Source organism: Rhinatrema bivittatum, unplaced genomic scaffold (genome assembly GCF_901001135.1).
Source record: "Rhinatrema bivittatum unplaced genomic scaffold, aRhiBiv1.1, whole genome shotgun sequence".
NCBI classification, from domain to species: Eukaryota; Metazoa; Chordata; class Amphibia; order Gymnophiona; family Rhinatrematidae; genus Rhinatrema; species Rhinatrema bivittatum.
In genome coordinates this window covers 50,424-74,000 of record NW_021821162.1, presented here as the reverse complement: position 1 = coordinate 74,000, position 23,577 = coordinate 50,424, and the positions used below count along the sequence as shown (strand labels likewise).

Below are 23,577 nucleotides of genomic sequence, written 5' to 3'. Positions count from 1 at the left end.
TGATTTAGGGAAAGTGCCTATTCTAAGAATATATTTTATGCTTGATATTGCTGTTTTTGTAAAGTTTGATGCTTGTTTGCATAAGTTGTATGAACTGTATTTTTATAAGCTGCACAAATCAAAGATTTGGATTTGTGGGATATGAAAAAATGTAAATATTTCAAGTCAGCTGACACAACTGCCTATGAACGCCAGACACATTCTGACAGACCCCAGGGATAGGTCAGAGGTCAAAGGGCAGCATGTGTACTGCTTCTGCGAGTCCCAAGCCTTCATTTCAAATGCTTTGCGGGCACCCTGTACTATATTCCAGCAGCAGGCACACGTGGAGAGCATTTTTTTGTATGTTTTTATTTTTTTGGCAAACATACAAAGCAGGTATTTATTATTTATGTAATGTTACATATACAGTCAATGGTATATTGGATCTACCGGCACAGCCCTACTGTACATCAGCAACCACACACAGGCTGGAAATCATCTTTTTGTACCGGCAGTTCAGTCTTGGAAAAAGCTAAGTTACAAACCTGTAGCAAGTGTTTTCTGTAGACAGCAGGACAGATCAGTCACACAAGTGGGTGACATCGTTCGACAGCATTGAGACAGAAGTGCTCCCCGAGATTTCAGAAAAATCTTCCTGCCCAGCCGCTACCATGTGGGTCACTTCTATGGGGTGCAGGCAGGGCCTTCAAGGCATTCAGTGAATCCCCAGCCGTTAGTTGTTGCTACGGGATGGCAAGTGCCACCCCAATTTAATACAACGCATCGGGCAGAAACAAACCGAACCCCTGCCCAATCCAATCAGTGGTATCACACATACCCTGGTCTACACCACCCCCACGGCCAGCAGGAGTCGCTTTTATCCAAATGTCATCTGCTGCCGCAGAACCAGTCTCACAGCTCTTACCACAAGATCAGCTCCACAGCTGCAAGAGATGACATTAGGATAAACGCAATTCCTACCATCGCCCGCCCGACAACTAGGCAGGCCCGTGGCAGCTGATGAGAGAGAGGTCACGGTTACCGCCAGCAGATCCCATCCTGCTGACAGCTGAAGAGAGAAGGACAATGTGGTGGCTGCCGGTGGACCCTCTCCCGCTGGTGGCAGAAGGGAGAAGGACAATGCAGTGGCCACCAGCAGACCCCATCCTGCTGGCCACGTGAGAAGAAGGACCTAGTGCCACTAACAGATCCTATCCTACTGCTGGCTAAACAACGGGCCCAGGGTAGAGCCTGTGTGCAGGGGGTCACCTCTTGTGTGTGTGGATGAGAACCTGTGGGGGTTTGAGAAGGAGGGTGTGGGTGGGTGGGTGATTGCGTGTGTGATTGTGTGTGTGATTGCGTGTGGGTGCGCGTGTGTGTATGCGTCTCCTTGGGTGAATGAGCTCCTGTGTATATATGGGTGACAAGTTGTGTGGAGACCATTTCTCAAAAGGGACAGAGACAGGGTGGAGGTGGTCCAGAGTAGGGCGACCAAAATTGTGGGGGTCTCTATCAAATAACTTATGAGGAGAGGTTGAAGGATCTGAATCTGTACACCCTGGTGAAGAGGAGTTGCAGGGGAGATAGGATCCAGACCTTCAGATACTTGAAAGGTCTTAATGATGCACATTAGATAAACCTTTTCCGTTGGAAAGAAATCAGTAGAACTAGGGGTCGCATAATGAAACTCCAGGGAGGATGACTCCAGAACCAACGTCAGGAAATATTTCTTCATGGAGAGGGTGGTGGATGCCTGGAACGCCCTTCCAGAGGAGGTGGTGAAGGCAAAAACGGTGAAAGATTTCAAAGGGGCATGGGATAAACACTGTGGATCCCTTAAGGCAGAGGATGGAAATGAGGAAAAGAGCGCATGGAGGTAACTTGCTGGTGTGGCGGTTACTGCCCTTAACCAATAAGCCTTCAAGTTGTTGATGCAACTGCAACATTGCTCTCTGCTTCAATGGCAAGAGGTGACGGCGAATTGGTCTCAAACAGCAACCAACAAGGGCCCTGACTTTGATGGTCTGGGCAACTGATAATTATAAAGGTGACTTGTATGGCACAGTAGTTACTACCAGAAGCTTGCTGGGCAGTCTGGATGGACCATTTGGTCCTTTTCTGTCATCATTTCTATGTTTCTGTTTTTGTGGGGGTTAAGAGTGTGTGGGTGGGTGAGATGTTGTGTGTGAGGTTAGGGGTGTCAGTGTGACTGCCTATGTGTGGGTGTGGGAGCCTGTGATGGGTGAAAGCCTGGGTGTGTATTTGTGGATGGGTGAGTTCCTGTTTATGTGTGTGAGAGAAAGGCTGAGTGTGGAGTTTGAGGTCTGTGTGTGGGGATATGTGGCAATGTGTGATTGCCAGTGTGTGGATGTGAATGGATGACTACCTGTGTTTGTGTGGGTGAAAGCCTGGGTGGGGGGGGGGGGGGGGGGAGGAGAACCAGTGTGAGTGGGGGAGAACTGGTGTGTGTGTGTGAGAGAAGATAAAGTTTGTACAGCTCCCCCAATCCACGACAATCTCAGAGCAGCTGTAAATCAAAATATCCCAGGTATGAAGAGTGGCAGAATTTTAAAATCTTTAGTTTTATTATTGGATATTATTTGATGTGTCTGCTGTTTTGAAATCTTATATTAGTATTTTGGGAAATTTATAAACATTTTTCTTGAGGTTTTAATTTTTGTATGTTGTACTCATCAGTATTTAAATATTCATTCTTTTTATTAGTATGGTTGCACTTTTATGATTGATGTTTTATATTTATTTCGTTTGTTGTTTGTTGGTCTCTTATTTTGCCTTTGATTAGGGTCTGTCTGTAATCTGTTATCTGTGATTGAGGTGAAAGATTCTGCTAGTTTATAGTTTCTGTGTAGGAATCTATAGCAGTCCATCTTGTTCTGTTTTCAGTAGGAGGTGTATTGGTCTTCTATGGCCTGATGTAATCTTTGCAGTGCTGCTCTTTCCTGTGTAGGGTTGTTGCTGTTTGAGTCCTGGGAATTTTTATATTGCAGATTTATCTCTTGGGGTAAACTGCATTCTTATCAGGCTGTGATAGCTTTTATTGGAGGTATATAGGTATTATCCAAAAATACTGTACGTGAGTTACTGAGACAGTATAGGTCCCGTCTTTAGATGTGAATGTCTCTGATGTGACATTTATTTATTTATTTTTATATACAGACATTCACCCAGGAGTATCACATTGGTTTACATAATATCTAGTGAGTTAGTGTGATAACAGCTCATACTATCTTTACATTGAGACATTGTAAAATTACAGCGAAGTATGGTTTTGTAACGTATAAAATTATAACATTGTAAAAACAAAGGTGATTTGTTATCTTAACAATATAACAGCTAACGTTTGATTTGACTATTAAGACTATTAAGTGTTTTCATTGTAGTTATTCCCTCAGTTATTCTTTGCTGGATTGTAATAAAGTTTCTTCAGGTTCAGATGTGAGTAAACCAGCAATTTCCCCTGACAAATTTGATCTGAAATTAGGGAAAGATGCTTAAAAGCTTTAGTATAATACTTTTAGGTGCAGGCACTATTTTATTTTACAGGTCTTTTAGGCAGCCTGGCTTGTCTTGTTTTGGTGTTTCAGAGCCTGATGTAATATTGCCTCTTCGTAGGTAAGGCTGCAGTTTGAGTGCTATTCTTGGTATAGGAAGTTTACTATATTGGAATTGTTTATTCACATCCATTACATGTTACAGTGGCCTAATGCCATACGGGTTCCATGTATCTTTTGTGTCTAGGGGAGAGGGGGTTGAGGGAGCGAGAGTGGGCAGGTGGGCGACGCGACTGAATCCCCTGCTATAGATGTCACTACACGCCGCTGGGGAAGAGTGGCAGACCTGCTGTCCATGGAGAGAGTGCATTACATGGAATTCATCTGAGATAGCCCCAATCTTTCCCCGGGGACATAACATTTCGGCAGTGGTTAGCACCTTGATGAGTGCCCTCTCCTGAACATGAATGTGTGGGAGAGACTTCCACATGGTTGCAATTGTGAATTGAGCCCTGTAGTATTGAAAGGGGATTTTTTTTCTTCTGTTTCCCTTATTACAAATCTTTTCCCAAGCCTCTAGCATCCTGTGTAGAGGTGCATGAAGGGGTAAGGAGGACAACAGACTTCCTGTTTTGGAGAGGAAGCCACTTTGGCTGATTGTGTTGATCCCTACAATAACCGAAAGGGCTGGTGAGATGGTGACTAATGGAGCACCCCTTCTGCACTGGAAGGGACTGAGGGTAATATAGCTCTCAATCTTTTATAGAAAGCTCGTTTGCTGATTACAGACTCTTTACGAACCTGCTGCTGCCCTAGATGTCTTCCTTACTTCCTGCATTCCCAGGAAGTTCTGCACCACAATCTGCTTCTTATAAAACTGATCCTCTGCAGCAGGTTTCCCCAGGTTCTTGACACAGGAGGCACCCAGGGGACTGGCTTCCCATGCATGCTCGCTATGAAAAAGAAGCACAACCCGCTCCTTTGTCATGATGTCCTACAAAAGAATAGGTGGAGAAAAAGACATTTAAACCCATCTGATGACCCAAATCCAGCAGTGTCCCAGAGAGAAAGAGCATCCAGATTCAAATTATATTTTAAAAGTAGATCATTCAAAGCCAAGAGACTGCTGTAAGCATAAGGAAACCTAATCCACTGCCCCTGAGACTACAGAAACATGAGAGAAGGCTAAAATCCAAAGGTGAGTCCTAGAGGCAACACAGTGACCAAACCTTAGAGTACAATCTAGGGATGAGAGCATCAAAACTTAAAGATGGCCACACCTGACAGCCTGTTAATATTCAAAAGGTTGCTCCAGCAATGGAGTCTGCCCCAGACACAGAGAATATCCAAAACTGAAAGTAGTATAGAGACACAAACGTAGCCCAGCTAGAGAGCCTCCAGGAAGGCAGCATGTGCAGCTTCCATCACAAATCAAGGTCGGTGCGGGTCATTCACACACAGCCTGGGCACATATATCAGGGCCTTCCCTCTGCATGCATGGGTTAGCATGAAATTTGGCAAGGGTGCTGGCATCTCAGTAAGAAAAACTCCAACCAAATTACAGCCAAATCTGTCCACAGACAGGACCCTCCACACATGCATTTGTATGGACATTCAGACAATCACTGGCTTGTGAGCTAGAGCAGAACTGGAGAAAAAGTGGCAGTGTGAGACAGGAACACTGCCAGTATGAAAAGGAAGAGACTGTGCACATGTTTCCAAGGTATGCTTACCCTACCCAAGTCCAGTATGGATTCTATAGGCAGAAAGAAGAGCAGCCTTTCCACATGATCCAGAACCAGGGATGACCAGCTATAGGAAGGACTGAAAAAAAGCAACCAGGATAAGTGAGACCCAGAACTTACAGGCCTAGCATATCTCATGCATGGCACACAGATAGGAAAGATACATGTCATAGCATATAGCACTGCTTGATATTACACACAACACTGACTGCAATGCAGTGCCAACAGGAACAGCATAACTTATTGCATGGCACACAGATAGGAAAGGTACATGTCACAGCATATAGCATTGCTTGATATTACACACAACACTGCAATGCAGTGCCAACAGGAACAGCATAACTCATTGCATGGTGTACAGATAGGAAAGGTACATGTCACAGCATATAGCACTGCTTGATATTACACACAACACTGCAATGCAGTGCCAACAGGAACAGCATAACTCATTGCATGGCACACAGATAGGAAAGGTACATGTCACAGCATATAGCACTGCTTGATATTACACACAACACTGACTGCAATGCAGTGCCAACAGGAACAGCATAACTCATTGCATGGTGTACAGATAGGAAAGGTACATGTCACAGCATATAGCACTGCTTGATATTACACACAACACTGACTGCAATGCAGTGCCAACAGGAACAGCATAACTCATTGCATGGTGTACAGATAGGAAAGGTACATGTCACAGCATATAGCACTGCTTGATATTACACACAACACTGCAATGCAGTGCCAACAGGAACAGCATAACTCATTGCATGGCACACAGATAGGAAAGGTACATGTCACAGCATATAGCACTGCTTGATATTACACACAACACTGACTGCAATGCAGTGCCAACAGGAACAGCATAACTCATTGCATGGTGTACAGATAGGAAAGGTACATGTCACAGCATATAGCACTGCTTGATATTACACACAACACTGACTGCAATGCAGTGCCAACAGGAACAGCATAACTCATTGCATGGCACACAGATAGGAAAGGTACATGTCACAGCATACAGCACTGCTTGATATTACACAGAACACTGACTGCAATGCAGTGCCAACAGGAACAGCATAACTTATTGCATGGCACACAGATAGGAAAGGTACATGTCACAGCATATAGCACTGCTTGATATTACACACAACACTGACTGCAATGCAGTGCCAACAGGAACAGCATAACTCATTGCATGGCACACAGATAGGAAAGGTACATGTCACAGCATATAGCACTGCTTGACATTACACACAACACTGACTGCAATGCAGTGCCAACGGGAACAGCATAACTCATTGCATGGCACACAAATAGGAAAGGTACATGTCACAGCATATAGCACTGCTTGACATTACACACAACACTGACTGCAATGCAGTGCCAACAGGAACAGCATAACTCATTGCATGGCACACAGATAGGAAAGGTACATGTCACAGCATATAGCACTGCTTGACATTACACACAACACTGACTGCAATGCAGTGCCAACAGGAACAGCATAACTCATTGCATGGCACAGCAATGAGTTATGCTGTGCCTGAGTTTTGAGATGCCCATCAGCGCTGGGTCTATCTCAGCACAGGGCATATTGCCAGAAGAGACACTGATGGATTACATTCAGTGCTGTGGGACACAGTAAAATATGAGGCACTGACGAGGTACATGATGCTTGTCAGTGCTGGGGAGCACAGTATCACAGTACAGGGCACAACTTTATAGGAGACCCTGATGGATTATACATAGTGCTGGGGGAGGGGAGTGGCATTAAGAATTGTGACACTGATGAGTTACTGACAAATTACAGGATGTCTATCTCAGCACAGGGCACAGCATATTATAGGAGACATTGCAAGGAGATGCCCTTCACTGAAACAGCATAAAATAGAGAAGCTGCAGCAAGGACGGAATGTAATGGACACAGAAGTATAAATCCAGAAGCTGATCTATAGGTGATATTATTTACTGGATATGTAAGACATTTGAGATGAGTTTTAGAGTTCTAATCCCTTGATTGGATCAGTGCAAAATGAGCCATGGTTGTCTGAATGTATGAGTATTTGAAGTTGGATTACATCATCAATATTTGTTATCCAAGTTGTGAAGCTCTGCAAAGTAAGGAGTGAATTTTCAGAGTAATCACGCATAGAACACAGGTTTATGTGCATAATTGGCTCCTTATAAAATTGCCCAGGGATTATGCAGGTAAATGTATGCACAGAATCTGATGTCATGCGACAAAAGGCCTTCCGGGGCGTCAGTGTTGGGATTTATGCACAAGCTTATGACCTGCACATGGGTTTTCCCTCCCTAACATCAGATGGAGATATAGGACAAGCCGAGCTCTGCCATCCCCCTATATAGGACCCTGTGTAACCTCAGCTCTCCAGTATTCTCTGTATCAAAGCAGCTGAGTAACTTTCTCTTCCTCTGTGAACAGATAACTGACCACCATTGGTTCTCCATTCCCTGTGCAATCTACCAGAGGCATCGTAGCCTTCCCCAGTTCCCTAGCCCCCTGCCCCTTAAAAGATCCTACCTTTTTTTCCCTTTGTTTAAGAGCTTAAGCCAGCTCCTGAGCTTGCGTAAGTTGTGCGCGCCAGCAGGCTGCCGGCGTGCGATCCCCCAGCACAGCGGCAAATGGCCACTGCCCCGTCCCCCTGGACCACCCCTTTTGCGAGGCCTGGCTCTCGTGCACGTAAAGGGATTATGCGCGCAGCACACACAAGGCCCAGCCATGCGTGTAACCCCTGGAATTTACATGCAGGGGGTGTTAAAATTCGCCCGTAAGAAAGCAACTCTCACCTTAATCGTACTGCACGCTGCTCACAGTTGCTTCCTGCACATCCTAAGCTCGGCTGTGCTCTATGGGGTCCTGGCTCTTAGGGACGCAGGCCCTACTTCCACCTTCCACTGCAATCTGCAGCTGGGCTTTGTGCTTCCTCGTTCACTATGGCTGCAACTACATCCACCCCATGGCAGTGCTCGCTTAAAAGCTCCCGACCTGCAGTCTCTATGCATGTGCCCTCCTCTGCAGGGGGTCTCCACCACTCGTCTTCCAAGCCCATTGCTCCAGCTTACCCTCAGGGCTGTCAACACCTCCATCTTCTCTGTCTCTCTTCCTGTTCCTGCCCTGTTCCTCCTTCAGACAAGCTCTCACCCCTTTCCCACCACACCCAGGCTCTTTCAACTTCTGAATAGGGTAAATCATAGGAAGTTCCTCCCCCTCCAGAACCCCTGTAACTTCTGAGAGTTGCAGTCCACCTCCTATTCTGATTTCTTTTATATATTGGATTTGCTTCCCAAGTTTTCCTTACAGTCCGCCTTCTTGATTTGCCAGGGTAATAAAATGACCATCACAGGATGAACGGGATGCACCCAAGCAACCTCTAATTTGGGTGGGACCTAGCTAAGCCTGTCCTAAGGATGACCACCCCAAAGGTGGCGTCCCCTCTGGCCTGAAGATCTAAGTGGTAACCATTAGAGAAGGACAGCAAACAGATGGGGGATCACATGATGCAGCACCCTCCATTCCTTCGAGATAGATCTCAGAAGGAAAGGCCAGGTGATGTTTGCGCCTTCTCTTCCTGAATTGATTGGGGGTGACATGCCAATGTCACTGTCCATTCCTGCCACCCCTACTCCCTAGTTTAAATGCCGCTTAATGTATGACCTGAATTTTTCACTTAGCATCCTCTTTCCTGCCACAGACAAATGTAGACCATCCTTACCATATAATCTTTTATTGCTCTGTACACGGCCCCAGCCTCCAATGTATCCAAAAACATTTTCTTTACAGCAGGTTGTGAGCCAGACATTGAAATTATATGTATGGCATAACGTTTCCTTCCCCTTTCCATGAACAGGTAATACTTCTGAAAAGGCATGTGTCTAATCTTCTCCCCTAGATTTTGGAAATGTTCCGTTTATAGTGAGGTCATTGGTTCCCAGATGGATGATGACATTGATATCTGCATTCTTACTTTCTTCTATAATTGCATTGACCACCCGGTTTGCATTTCTATTAGTTGAGCATCCTGGAATGTAATTAACCATTGTGTCCCCATCAAATTGCATTCCCAAATTGGTTCCTCCAAAGACCGAATCTCCCAGAAGAAGCAGCTTTCCTTTATCACATTTGACCACATTGAAGAGTTTCTGGGTGCATTGGGTGACTACTTCCCTTTGAGATATCACTTCATGTTCTGTTGTTAGGGTTTCTTCATTTTCCAAAGCAGAAAAAGCATTATGTAAGGGTAAACGTTGAGAGAGTGAGTGTCTCTTCATCACTGGCCTTATTCTGCCTGAGCTGACTGTAATCCAGTTATTCCTGGGATTCTGAACCTTGGATGTCTGGCTTCTCAGTGGGAGTGAGGGTGGGTATTCAGGATGCTGTCCAGTTGGGGAGATTGGGTGTCTTATAGTCACATGTCTTGTTCTACCAGATCCCACAGTAAACCATTTACTCTTGGGATTCTGAATCTTCTGTGGAAGCTGAGAAAGATATTCTGATTGCAACAAGATAGGAATTATTCAGATTTCAAAAACCTGCCCTGTTTCAAATGCATCTCCTGCTTTTTCATTGCAGACAGCTGAAAATAAATTGGACAACCTTCAAGTCTCCAAATGGTAGGCCATGGGACATGAGCACCCCAAATGTTACCCTGAATAAAAGCCATTCTGCTAATAGTGACAATTATACAAGTTGTTAGATTGGTACTTTAGTCTTGTTATTCACTTAACCAAGTCCTTAGAGGAACTATTTAGGAAGAAAGAAACCTAGGGGTAGGAGTAGGAGAGAACAGCTCCTGCAGATAGCCATCCTTTGTTCTATATATTACAAACACAATTATTTCAGTCCACACTAGCCAGGAGTCTGGCTAGATTAAATAGAAAGAGATTTCAAAACATGCAAGAACAGAGGAAATATAATACAAAATAGAACAATGTCAGCAAGAAAGCAGTCTTTATTATGGCTAGCAAATTAAAAATTAAACTTCTCTGGTCACAAGCACAGGTATGTGTGTCACTGGAGAGGCACCTGAACAATTATTTATCTTCTATTTAAGTTACTTCTTAATCAACCCCTGCAGAGCCTTGTGAATCACCAGCTCAAAGGCAAATAGCTTTTTTTTCTTAAAACTTTACCACCAGTTATTTCTATACATCCCAGAAAGCAGTCTATAAACAGTGGCTAGGGAATCCTGCCACCAAGAAATCAAACGTCTCCTCAATAGCCTAAATCTAGTACTAAACTCCTCATATCTCCAGAGAACAGCAATCTCACCGCTTCTTATCTAACCAACCCACCAACCACTCAAGTGAGAGATTTAGGAGTGATAATTGACAACAGGTTGAACTTCAAAGCCTCCATCAACAGAACGACCAAAGACTGCTTCCACAAACTCCAAGTTTTAAAAAGGATAAGACCTCTCTTCCATGCCCAAGATTTCAGAACGATCCTCCAAGCAATTATTTTCTCAAAGTTAGATTACTGCAACGCTATCTTACTTGGTCTCCCTTCCTCCTACACAAAACCGCTCCAAATGGTACAAAATGCAGCAGCCCATTTACTAACAAACACCAGGAAAAGAGACCATATTTCCCCAATTCTAAAAGACCTTCATTGGTTACCAGTCCACTTCAGAATCATCTACAAATCCATCTCCTTTATATACAAAATCATCCATCACCACACCACAATTGACCTACAATTTCCTCTCCGCTTACACAACTCCACAAGACCTACCAGAGACGCATACAGAGGACCCCTCCATGTACCCCCTACTAAAACCACCAGTCACATTACCTTAAGAGATCGAGCCCTCTCCACAGCTGGCCCACTGTTATGGAACTCCATCCCTCCCGATCTCAGACAGGAGCCTTGCCTCCTAACCTTTAGAAAAAGACTCAAGACTTGGCTGTTTATGCAAGCTTTCCCGGACTTAAATTAATGCACCTCGCCATCAACATATCCAACACAGCAGCTGTACCTCTTCTCCTTGTATATAATTTAGTCTCTGCTAAACTATCTTTATTTCCTCTGATCCCAGTTCAATAGCCCTTGTTAATTGTAACTGCTTTTCTTCGACACGTTATTTCTGTTTTTGATGTATTTATTGCACCCCTGTTTATATGTAAACCAGCATGATGTGATCGTTTCATGAACGCCGGTATATAAAAACCTTAAATAAATAAATAAATAAAAGAGACAGAGCTACATGCAATAACCTATGACTGAAATCCTTCCCACAGAGAGCCAGTGACAGCGTGGGATACATAAAAATCCATACCCTGAATCCATGTGCATGGATTTCCCAGGCAGCTGAAGGGGCGAAGCCTGGGCAGATTAATTCTCATGAATTGTCTGAATAGTACGGTCACCTCAGTTCATCTTAGACACCAAGGAGCGGCCATTAGATCAAGAGATAAAACTCAAAGCCTGCCTGCAAGGGAGCAAAATGTATTAAGAAAAACCTGGAGAGCATTTATCATCCAGGATGTCAGCATTGTGGACTGGAGTTTGTGACCGTGGACAGGAAGTCATAGGGTAATATAGCCACTCAGGGCCCCTGCTAGCAGGAGGTGAACACTGCACAGATATCTTCACACCCCCGTAAGAATGAGAGAGGGTGAGAGAAGTTAAAGGGTGGGTCAGTAAAGGAGTATGAGTGGGCTGAAAGAGAAGGTCAGTGAGAGAATGCAATCCGCTTTGACATGCCTGAAAGGTGGAGGATACGTTTAAATATCACCTCATGCTCCTCCTTAACTCATTTTGCAATGACTTGATGAGGGGAGCAAACATATTCAGTTAATCTAATAAGAAAGTCTCTCCTACAACTTGTTCAATGACTTTTACTTCCATATTTATAATCAGAGTAACACAGTAAGTGAAATATTACGTATTCTTCTCTGCTTTCCTTACCCAAACATCTCTTGCTCCTGCATCATATTGGCAAGCAAAGATTTTTTTTCCGTCTCAAAGCAGAAGGCCTTCATACTCTCCAGGTTCTGCTTCAAGAATCTTCGAGATATGTTAGAAAAGATTTCACCATTGACAAAGGGTGCCAGCATGCCCAGTGAGCTGTACTCTGCTGCAGAGATGCGACCAGAGGAGATGCCCTGAATCAAACCAGAAACTGGGTAACACATACTATAATCTCCAGATTAGAAATCATCCTTATTAATATCACACAGGGAAAAGGGGAGATTCTCTCTCAGCCCGTGTCACTTTCATGCCAAAGAGGTAATCAAAACCATGTCAGTGTAGCGTAGGAAACAGCTACTGGGCAGACTGGGTAGAATTGGCCTTATCGGTCAATGTCCTATAAATATTCTATTGGCTCCCTGAGCCTCTGCTAGCATCACATACACATGGAGTAGGGCTCTCCGAGTCCCTCCTGACTTTCTAAGCATATGCAGAATATCTCACCAGTTTCTGAATCATATTCTCAATCAAGAGTGCACGTTTAGTAGCTGAAAGTTCTAGAAAATATTGTGGGTCATTCAATAGGAGTTTCTTGAGACTGATTGTACTGCCCACCGAAAGCCTCTTTATTCTGCTGAGCCTGAAAGAGTCCAGAAGGAACAAAGTCAATCCATGATTCAAATAGACCAGAAGGATAATTCTCAAAAGCATTTAGCTGGGGGACAGGGCTTGAATGAGCATTGCCTTCCCCTGCCGGACTGAAACTACTCAGGCATCTGCAGACAGACTGCGGAGTCATTCCCAGAGGTGTCACCCCTATCCTACCCCCTCAGCCGCCTGCACAAAAGACAGCTCTAAGCTAACACTAATGCTAAAGGGCAGCTTCCTGCACTGTGTGGAAAGTTCCCAGGTAGCTTACAAGTGTGAGAATTCCCACCAATAAATTCAGTCCAGCAGAATAAATAGGAAGTAAATAATTTCTCTCTTAATATATAAATCGTTCTCCTACTAACTGTAGACAGTCTAGATAAAGACATATTTATTTGAATCTGGCCAAAATACATGAGAAATATGAAAAAGCATGGTTAAATTAAGAACTTATTAAACAGTACTTGTAGCATTTCATGAATAATCAGACGCAAATGTGAAACTTGTGAGGAGTAGTGCCTGTTTGACTCCTCTGTATTTTATTTTTATTTATTTATTTAAAAATGTTTGTATACCGTCTTTACAAACAGTGTTTAATCAAAACGGTTTACATAACTAAATAAAAAACAAATGTAAATAAAGATTTTAATTTAAAAGAACATAAAGATTATCAAATTATAAAAGCTCAAAATTACAAAAATATATAATAAAAATAAAAATCTAAAACAATGAATAGTTTACATAAAAAATAAATCAATATATAATAATGTTGTGCCCTGTGTGATGGAGAAGTAGTTATGTTATTTAGTGTGTACTTCCAGCTCAGTCAGACCTGTAAGACTGTGACCCCCTCTGGTGACAGGGAAATGCCTATAGTAGCTAAATAGAATCCACTTTTAAAGTGCTGAAAAGCAGAATATAAATCAAAGAGGAAAATTAGTTCTTGCTAATTTTCATTCCTGTAGTACCACAGATCAGTCCAGGCTCCTGGGTTTTGCCTCCCTGCCAGCAGATGGAGATAGAGAAAGTTTCATTGGCACTGTACATAACCCAATGTGCCATTTGCAGTCCTTCAGTATTGACCTGGACCCAAGAAAAGATTACTTTAACCGTAACAGTAACCACTCTAGATGACACTCTCCCAATGAACAGGGTGGAGGGGAAAATTGCAGCAAATGGAAAACTCAGCAAACAATGCAAGTAAGCAACTTTGAAAACCTACAACTCTGCATTATACATTACAAAGCAATACGAGTGGACTCCTCCCATGAGTTGGGCTCTGGACTGATCTGTGATACTACAGGAAGGTAAGAACCAATTTTCCTTTCGTGTTCATACCCCAGATCAGTCCAGATTCCTGGGATGTACCCAAGCTCCCCTAAACTGGATGGGACTGAAGAGTCCCACTCTCAGAACACTCTCACCCAAGCACATGGAAACTGGAGCTCTGGCATCCAAGTGAAAATATCTGGCGAAAGTGAGTAGCGACTTCTAAGTAGCCACCCTGCAAATATCCTGCAGAGACACCTGCTGTGATTCAACTGAAGAGGTCTCTTTAGAATGTATCAAGTGAGCCATTAAGCCCTTAAGCACAGGACAACTCTTAAATATATAAAAGTCAACCCAATCATGTCTTTATAGACATTGACAGAATCGCCTCCTTAAGCCACTGCACAATGTCCGCCTTACACCCCTTCCTTCAACCACTCCATAAAACAAAAAGGTGATCCGATCCATGAAAATCATCAGTGTTTCTCAGATACGTCAACAAAGCATACCCTCCATCGAAGAGCTCAAGTTCTCTTGGTGAGGCAGGGAGGAATCTGGAAAGACTGGTAGTTCCAGTCTGAAACCACCTTTGGCAGAAAGGAAAATACCATGCGTAACTATACCCCGTAGCCGAAAACTGCAAGAAGAGATCTCGACATGATAAAGTCTGGAACTCTGAAATTCTCCTGACCGAACAAATGGCCACCAGATAAACCAACTTGAGAGCCAAGTCCTTCAAAGTTGTCCTCCCTAGTAGTTCAAACTGAGCCGTACATATCTCTGAAAGCCCCAGATGAAGATTCCAAGATGGACAGATGTTTTGCACTGGATATGCATACAGAAGATATCCCTGCACCTTATCCCAGAGACAGCCCAAGGCCAATACCTAAAATCCAAACCCTTTAAAGGTCAAAATATGCAACACAACAGCAGAATAGGCTATATTATGTTCACTGCACACCAGGCTTCAAAGACTCTCCAAATCCCCACATATGACAAGGATGTGGAAGGTCGCCTGGCATGCAATAAAGTGGTAATAACTGCTTCAGAATATCCCTTTCTGCCTCAGCCGTCTCCTCTCAAAAGCCAGGTGGCAAGACAAGTGAGCCACCTGATCCAAAAATATTGGGCCCTCAGAAGTCCACCTATAGCCATGATTGAGTAGATCCATGAACCATGGATGAAATGGCCACTCTAGAGCTACCAAATTATGTTGCTTGGATGCTTTTCCATCCAACTCATCACCTTGCTCACCAGAGGCCACGGACAAATGACATACAGAAGAATGTCTCAAAGCCATGGTAGAAATAGAGCTTTGATGCCTACTGTCCCATATTTCCTCCGGTGGCTGTAAAAATTAGACACTTTGGCATTCTGCCTATTCACCATTAAGACCATATGAGGATACTCCCATATTTTGTGGATGAGACCGCCTTCGACAACTCCCACTTCCCAGGATCTGATTTTTTCGACTGAGAAAAATCCACCTGCACATTTTCCACCCCCAGTGATGTGAGATGCTGCTGTCCTCTCTAGGTGCTTTTCCACCTAGCGAATTAACTCCAGGGCCTCTTGAGGAACTGCCCAACTCTTGGTTCCTCCTGCTGGTTGATACAGGTCGCCATCATTGCAAAGAACCAAAATAAAGTAGTACGATATCTCATAACCGAGAAAGAGGAAACTGGACATGACTTATAACACTCACCAAATTATATTTTTTATGAAACTATGTTTCAGTAAATTAACGGCACCTGTTTAAGAGTTTAGAATTCCAGATACTGGATCTAACACATAGTTTTTGTGCCCTATTGTAAACCGTTGTGATGGCACCCGCTTAACGACGGTATAGAAAAGACTTTAAATAAATAAATAAAAATAAATAAATTGTCCAATAGGACTCACATGGAATAGTTGCATAACCAAGGCATAAAGGCAAACAAAGCGTAACATACCACTATCATCTCTAACTGATTGAAAGACCATGAACCTTCTTGCTTCGACAACTGGCCCTGTACCAACTGAGCCTGATGCACTGCTCTCTGACCGGAAAGCCAGGCATCGGTGGTGAGTATAACTCAATCCAAAACTTCCCATTCTACATTATGCTTACAGACTGGACTGAATAAGCCACCACCAAAGTCTGACTCTGCCTCCCCCTCTCAAAAGGAAGGGGGAGATGGAACTCCTCTGATAATGGATTCTAGTGGGAGAGAAAAGCCCTTTGAAGGGGCCACATATGCTTGAATGTCCAATGCCCCAGCTGCAAGCCGATGCTAGAGAAGCTAGGACCCGTAAGAAGTCCCTGGTCTTGGGTATTGCAAGCTGTAACAGATGTTGAATTTGACCGTGTAACTTAAGCAACCTCTCTTCTGTGAGAAACCCTCTTCTCTCCAACGTGCCAAACCAGGCTCCCAGCTATGCTAGTGACTGAGAGATAACAAGATGGCTCTCTGCTAGATTCACCACCCAGCCCAGAGACTTCAACCGTACCAGTACCTTCTGAACTAAGGTCCTTTGATTTTCCACAAATGAGCCCATCTTCCAGATACAGATACACCAACACCAACACCCCTTCCCTCCCATAAGGCAACCATCCCCACCATCACCTTGGTGAATGTATGCAGGGCCATTGTCAAACCAAAGGAAAGGGCCCAAACTGAAGCTGTTCTCTTAGGATCATGAATCTTAGAAACCTCTGGTGCTCTGGCTTAATGGCTATGTGCAGAAAAGTATCTGTCAAGTTGAGAGATGTCAAGAACTCTCCTTTGCCTACCATCGCTAAGACTCATCTTTGAGGTGGACCTCCACCTTGCAATCTTATGTCCCTCTTAGAGTAGCTGACACTGCTATTGTAATGGTGGACTTCTTAGTGACCGCCAATACTGAAGCATCGACTTTAGGGGGCACAAAAAGCTCTATCGCTTCTTCTGGTGACAAAAAGTTTTGCAATAGCTTTGCCAGCTCTTAAGACAGAATATACGATGTCCTACTCCCGAATTGACTTATGAAAAAAAAATCTTTTGCTGGATCATGCAAGACACCCAAGTCGGGATCCACTACCTCCAGAACAGACTCTTCCTGTGAAACCTTGATCCCCTGCTCCTGAAGAACATGGGTAAAAAAAGGCCAGAGCTCCTCTCCGCGATAAAGGGCACCACCTTGGGATCATCCCCTTCGGGCACTGGAGCCTTTGCTGCATCCTCGGTCGGATCTGCCATTTCAGACATCTGGGAACCCTTTGTTACAACCTCTGGATCATCTGAGTCCTCAGTGACTCATTCAGTTCCACCTGCCTCAGAGGAAAACCCCAGAACATGACAAATACCTGCATGGGACTCTTCACTGGCCGGGCATCTACTATAGACTGGGACCAAGGCTTAGAGAGATCTCTTCATTAAATATGCCTTATGCAAAAGTAATATAAGGAAAACTTTGGATTCATCAGAATACCTAACCAGAGGAAAATCCTCCCCATCGCTTTGATTCAGAGGAAATCCTCAAACTCAGAACCTCCCTGGTCCAAGCCAGTAATAACCATAGTTGTGGACAAATGCGACGGAGATCCTTGTGCCTCCCCGCCAACTCCAACAACCCTGTCAGAAAAACTAAGATGGTCACCGTTCCTGCACTGTCCAGGACACCCTCCATGGCACTGACTGGAATAGCCACAGTAGCAGAGTGCCTTGTCCCGAGAGGTAGCCACAACACAGGCCTGAGCTGTAAAACCACGAACAAGATTCTCCTCATACTCATGGCAAGCGTTACAGTGCACAAATGCCACGTGGTCTGGGGCTGCGTGCTGCTTAATACCTCAGCGCCGTCACCATCCACTGTCCTGCAGCTCCAAACCTTCCTGATTGCACTGAGCACTGTTGCCATCGCAAACACTTTCTCTGCATTTTTTTTTTCAACAAAACCTTAAAGACAACTTTAAAACCAACCCAGGCTAAAGGTAATAAAGGGGATACTTCCCAGCTCCACTGAGCTGCAGTGCAGAGCTGGCAGCAGGTCCCAAGGCTGTCCTGCCTCATGGGGAATGAGGGAACTGGATCACTAGATGTCCTCCCACAGACTTAGGATCAAGTTACCAAGAAGGGTCACCAACCCCCTGCTCGTCCACCATGCACCAAGGGGGATGACTCCACCAGGACTTCATGACCCCCTGGGAGAATCCAGATAATTTTCCCATCTTCTTTTTTTTCTTTCTCTCCAGGCTGCAGGTTTTGCACCTCTACCATCTGCTGGAGACAGAGAAATACTGAGGGACTGCAGGTGGCCCACCAGGTTATATGGCAGTTTCAGAGAAACTTTTTTCTCTGCCTCCATCTGCTGGCAGGGAAGCAAAACCCAGGAATCTGGACTGATCTGGGTATGAATAGGAAGAACAGAATGGGAGAAAACCCTTTGTAAATCAGAGCCTAAATCTTTACCTGAGGCAATGGAGGGGGAAGTGATTTGCCCAAGGGCAGCAGCAGCAGTAGTGGGATTTGAACCCTGACTTTCCTGGCTCTCAGCCTGATACTTAACCACTTCTTAGAACAGCTTTACTTTAAATGATTATTCAGCTTTTATAGTCAGAGCTGCTCAGGGCCATGGTGTGGCACAACGGGAGGTGCTAGGGACCAAATGAGCAACAGAACGGCAGCGAGAAGGAGAGCCAGAGAGTGGTGGGCTCTGTGGCATTGCAGCGGGAGTAAGACTGGGCAGATAGGATGGGTCCGGGGTCCTTTCTGCATGGAAACAGAGTTAGGCTGTAATTTTGAAACTGTGAGAGAGATGTGGGCATATGTTACCTGCAGAAATTATGTACTACTCTCAGTTCCAAGTACCATAGACATTTCTTAGCATTTAAATTCATTTATTTTGTGATTCCATGGGTCCTCACTGCTGGATCCACTGGTGAAAGTGCCTCTTCCCTCCCTCCCTCCGTCCCAGCATTTTCCCTACAGAATCTCCTTCAATTACTAAGACATTTCTTTTTTGGAGCTGCAAAAGCAGAATATACCATAAAGCTAATAAAGAAATAAAACAAGCAATGATGTTGCGTCCCCTCGTCAGAACTCACGGGAGCTGGACAGCAATCGCAGCTCCCATCCTCTCCAGGAGCGAGGCACTCAGGAAGAAGTTCTTCAGTTCCTCCACAATGCAGTTCTTCTAAGGAGAGAAAAACAAAATGGTCTCCGTGTAATATCGCTGACAGAGACCCACAAATCCCAGACAAGGACACTAGGAAAGAGGGACAGAGGTGGGAGTGTCATGGCATTGGGCGGACACATAAGGAGGGTCACTTTAAAAGGCACTGATGTGGGCGGAGCAGGGACAGAGGTGGGAGTGTCATGGCATTGGGTGGACACATAAGGAGGGTCACTTTAAAAGGCATTGATGTGGGCGGAGCCGGGACAGAGGTGGGAGTGTCATGGCATTGGGCGGACACATAAGGAGGGTCACTTTAAAAGGCATTGATGTGGGCGGAGCAGGAACAGAGGTGGGAGTGTCATGGCATTGGGTGGACACATAAGGAGGGTCACTTTAAAAGGCATTGATGTGGGCGGAGCCAGGACAGAGGTGGGAGTGTCATGGCATTGGGTGGACACATAAGGAGGGTCACTTTAAAAGGCAATGATGTGGGCGGAGCAGGGACAGAGGTGGGAGTGTCATGGCATTGGGTGGACATAAGGAGGTCACTTTAAAAGGCAATGATGTGGGCGGAGCAGGGACAGAGGTGGGAGTGTCATGGCATTGGGTGGACATAAGGAGGGTCACTTAAAAGGCAATGATGTGGGCGGAGCAGGGACAGAGGTGGGAGTGTCATGGCATTGGGTGGACATAAGGAGGGTCACTTTAAAAGGCATTGATGTGGGTGGAGCAGGGACAGAGGTGGGAGTGTCATGGCATTGGGTGGACATAAGGAGGGTCACTTTAAAAGGCACTGATGTGGGCGGAGCCGGGACAGAACCCTGGACTCCCTCCCCGCAGCCCCTAATCTGCACAGAGCCCTCTGTGCTCCCATACAGGTCAACTGCAACTACTAAACTGTCTCAACTAAGAGAATTATTTGTCTTAGATTTTGCTGGGTTAACGCTTTCTCTGTTTCTGATTTCCACCGTCCCTACCCCACACTCATCCACCCCAATGCATTCTTCTGCAGGTAGAGCCATTTTGTGGTGTTGCTCACTTAAAGTGATCCCTCTTAACACCTCTTCTTTCTCTTGCCTACGAGCTGATTAGATTGTAAACTCCTTGGAGCAGGGGCTGTCTCTTATATGCATCCCTGCATGGATAACATTTTTGTTTTGTTTCTTTTTTTAAATTTGCTTTTTGTTTCGCTTGTGTTCATTTCAGTTATTTTGTTTATTAGAAATAAAAAAAAAAGAAAAACCACCAAAGCAAAAAAAAAAAAAAAAAAAAAAAGGAACTCTCCCCCAGCACCACAGATATTGAAAACTTGAATGCCGCTCCTCCAGATGCTGTTCAGCTGTACCGGAAACTGATTCCAGCCTCAGCGCTGGCCACTGACTTTGGGAAAATGGGGCCTGGCAGGGTAGAAGCGACTGCCCCATTCGGACTTTGGAGACCCCATGGATATTCTCGGATATGGCTATGAATTGCACTTTATTCAAAAGAGCTGCCCCGTGCCCAAACACTGCCAGTGTGGAGTTGCTTTCTGCTACGTGAAACTGATTTGTCATCTGCAGTATCACCCAGCAGTATCCTCAAAAGGGTTAGGGTCAGGTCAGTGACCTTTGTATTATACCTGGGAATGACTGCAGGGTCAGGTGAGTGACCATTGTGTTATTCCTGTAAGTGACTGCAGGGTAGTGGTGTAAGTGACTGCAGTGCTGACTTTTGCATTATTCTTGTAAGTGGCTGCAGGGTTAAGTTCAGGTCAGTGACCTTTCTATTATTCCTTTTAGTGACTGCAGGGATGGGATCAGGTCAATGACCTTTGTATTATTTCTATAAATGGCTGCGGGGTCAGGGTCAGTTCAGTGACCTTTGTATTATTCCAGTAAATAACTGCAGAGTTGGGGGATCAGGTCAGTGACTTTTGTATTATTCCTGTACAAGGCTGCAGGGTTGGGTCAGGTCAGTGACATAGAAACATAGAAATGATGGCAGAAAAGGACCAAAGGTTCATCCAATCTGCCCAGCAAGCTCTGGTTGCATCAAAAGTATCAGGCTTATTGGTTAAGGGCATCAACAGCCACAGCAGCAAGTTTACCCCCCATTCCTACTAGTTTTCCCAGACCCCAAAATCCAGTGTCCTCTTTGGCTGTCTGTGACCAAGCTTCCTTAAATCACGTCTCATTCTCTCTACTCTTTCCGGCGTGTCCACTCTGTTCCCTCCTGTTAGGTGAGGTTTTTTTTCTTAAATGAAAATCTGTTCAAGTGCACCACTTTTGCACTACTAAAATACTCAATATTAATATTCCACACTACAGTACTGACCTGTGCCTCATAGTTATAAAAAGACACCATTAATGCACTGCTAAAAAACTCAATATTAATATTCCACACTACAGTACTGACCTGTGCCTCACAGTTATAAAAAGACACCACTTTTGCACTACTAAAATACTCAATATAAATATTCCACACTACAGTACTAACCTGTGCCTCACAGTTATAAAAAGACACCACTAATGCACTGCTAAAAAACTCAATATTAATATTCCACACTACAGTACTGACCTGTGCCTCACAGTTATAAAAAGACACCACTAATGCACTGCTAAAATACTCAATATAAATATTCCACACTACAGTACTGACCTGTGCCTCACAGTTATAAAAAGACACCACTAATGCACTGCTAAAAAAACTCAATATTAATATTCCACACTACAGTACTGACCTGTGCCTCACAGTTATAAAAAGACACCACTAATGCACTGCTAAAAAACTCAATATTAATATTCCACACTACAGTACTGACCTGTGCCTCACAGTTATAAAAAGACATCACTTTTGCACTGCTAAAATACTCAATATTAATATTCCACACTACAGTACTGACCTGTGCCTCACAGTTATAAAAAGACATCACTTTTGCACTGCTAAAATACTCAATATTAATATTCCACACTACAGTTATAAAAAGACTTATGATAAAATTTAAGATTTCAAGCAATTATCAAACACTTAGCTTAAGTTCCCGGGCTCAAGCAGAGGCAGCCTACAATGGAATAATGCAGTCATTATTCCTGTAACTGACTTATGTACCGTAGGCACAGCGGGAGGGAGGATATGACATCACACCTCGTTATGTACCGTAGGCACAGCGGGAGGGAGGATGTGACATCACACCTCTTTTATATACCGTGGGCACAGCGGGAGGGAGGATGTGACATCACACCTCGTTATGTACCGTAGGCACAGCGGGAGGGAGGATGTGACATCACACCTCGTTATGTACCGTAGGCACAGCGGGAGGGAGGATGTGACATCATACCTCGTTATGTACCGTAGGCACAGCAGGAGGGAGGATGTGACATCATACCTCGTTATGTACCGTAGGCACAGCGGGAGGGAGGATGTGACATCACACCTCGTTATGTACTGTATGCACAGTGGGTAAGAGGGAAGGAGAAAGTAACAGCACACTATGTTATATACTGTACATGCAGTGGGTGGGAGGGGAAGAAATTATATTACACCATGATATATACTGAATATGAAGCGGGTGAGAGGGAAGCAGGACATGACATCACAGCATATATCACACTATACATGCAAGGGTATATAGGAGTTAGTTAAGCACTGCAACATACCAGATATGTGTCCAACAGAACTGACAGATTGCGGAAGAAAGAAAGTATTTGGATGATGGTCTCATTTGTAACAATAGATTTTAGTGAGTTGCAGTCTGAGCCAGCCATCAGCGTTCCCAGAGACCTGGACACCAAAATACTCTGTTAACAACTATCAAAGATCAGAGACTGGGAGAGAGTCCCCATCCCTTCCAGAAAATAATTCAGAGGCATAAAGCTAAGGATACAACTCCCAGCAGTATACACAGGACACAGAAATAGAAAGAGACCCCCCCTCCCCACAAAGGAACTCTACAGACAGAGATTGAACCCCCCCCAGCCCCCTCCAAACAGAATACAGACACAGGGACACAGACAGAATCTCCCACCCCCCCCAGCCCCCTCCAAGCAGAATACAGACACAGGGACACAGACAGAATCTCCCCCCCCCCTCGCCCCAGCCCCCTCCAAACAGAATACAGACACAGGGACACAGACAGAATCCCCCCCCCCCCCCGCCCCAGCCCCCTCCAAACAGAATACAGACACAGGGACACAGACAGAATCTCCCCCCCCCCGCCCCAGCCCCCTCCAAACAGAATACAGACACAGGGACACAGACAGAATCTCCCACCCCCCAGCCCCCTCCAAACAGAATACAGACACAGGGACACAGACAGAATCTCCCCCCCCCCCCACCAGACCCCTCTGAGCAGAATACAGACACAGGGACACAG

The 23,577-nt window shown here is 44.7% G+C and overlaps 1 protein-coding gene across 1 annotated transcript in view; it reads right to left on the bottom strand.

Moving 5' to 3' along the window:
- Positions 1-22,979, bottom strand: part of LOC115082498 (stereocilin-like) — a 46,799-nt gene extending 23,820 nt beyond the window's left edge. Inside the window, exons 1-6 of the mRNA XM_029586727.1 lie at positions 22,862-22,979; positions 19,156-19,244; positions 12,678-12,813; positions 12,171-12,367; positions 5,228-5,318; positions 4,296-4,488 (exon numbers count right to left, since the gene is read on the bottom strand). Of these exons, the coding sequence (XP_029442587.1) occupies positions 4,296-4,488; positions 5,228-5,318; positions 12,171-12,367; positions 12,678-12,813; positions 19,156-19,244; positions 22,862-22,969 (814 nt within the window). The 5' untranslated portion in view covers positions 22,970-22,979. The remainder of the gene's footprint in view (positions 1-4,295; positions 4,489-5,227; positions 5,319-12,170; positions 12,368-12,677; positions 12,814-19,155; positions 19,245-22,861) is intronic.
- Positions 22,980-23,577: the final 598 nt, after the last annotated feature.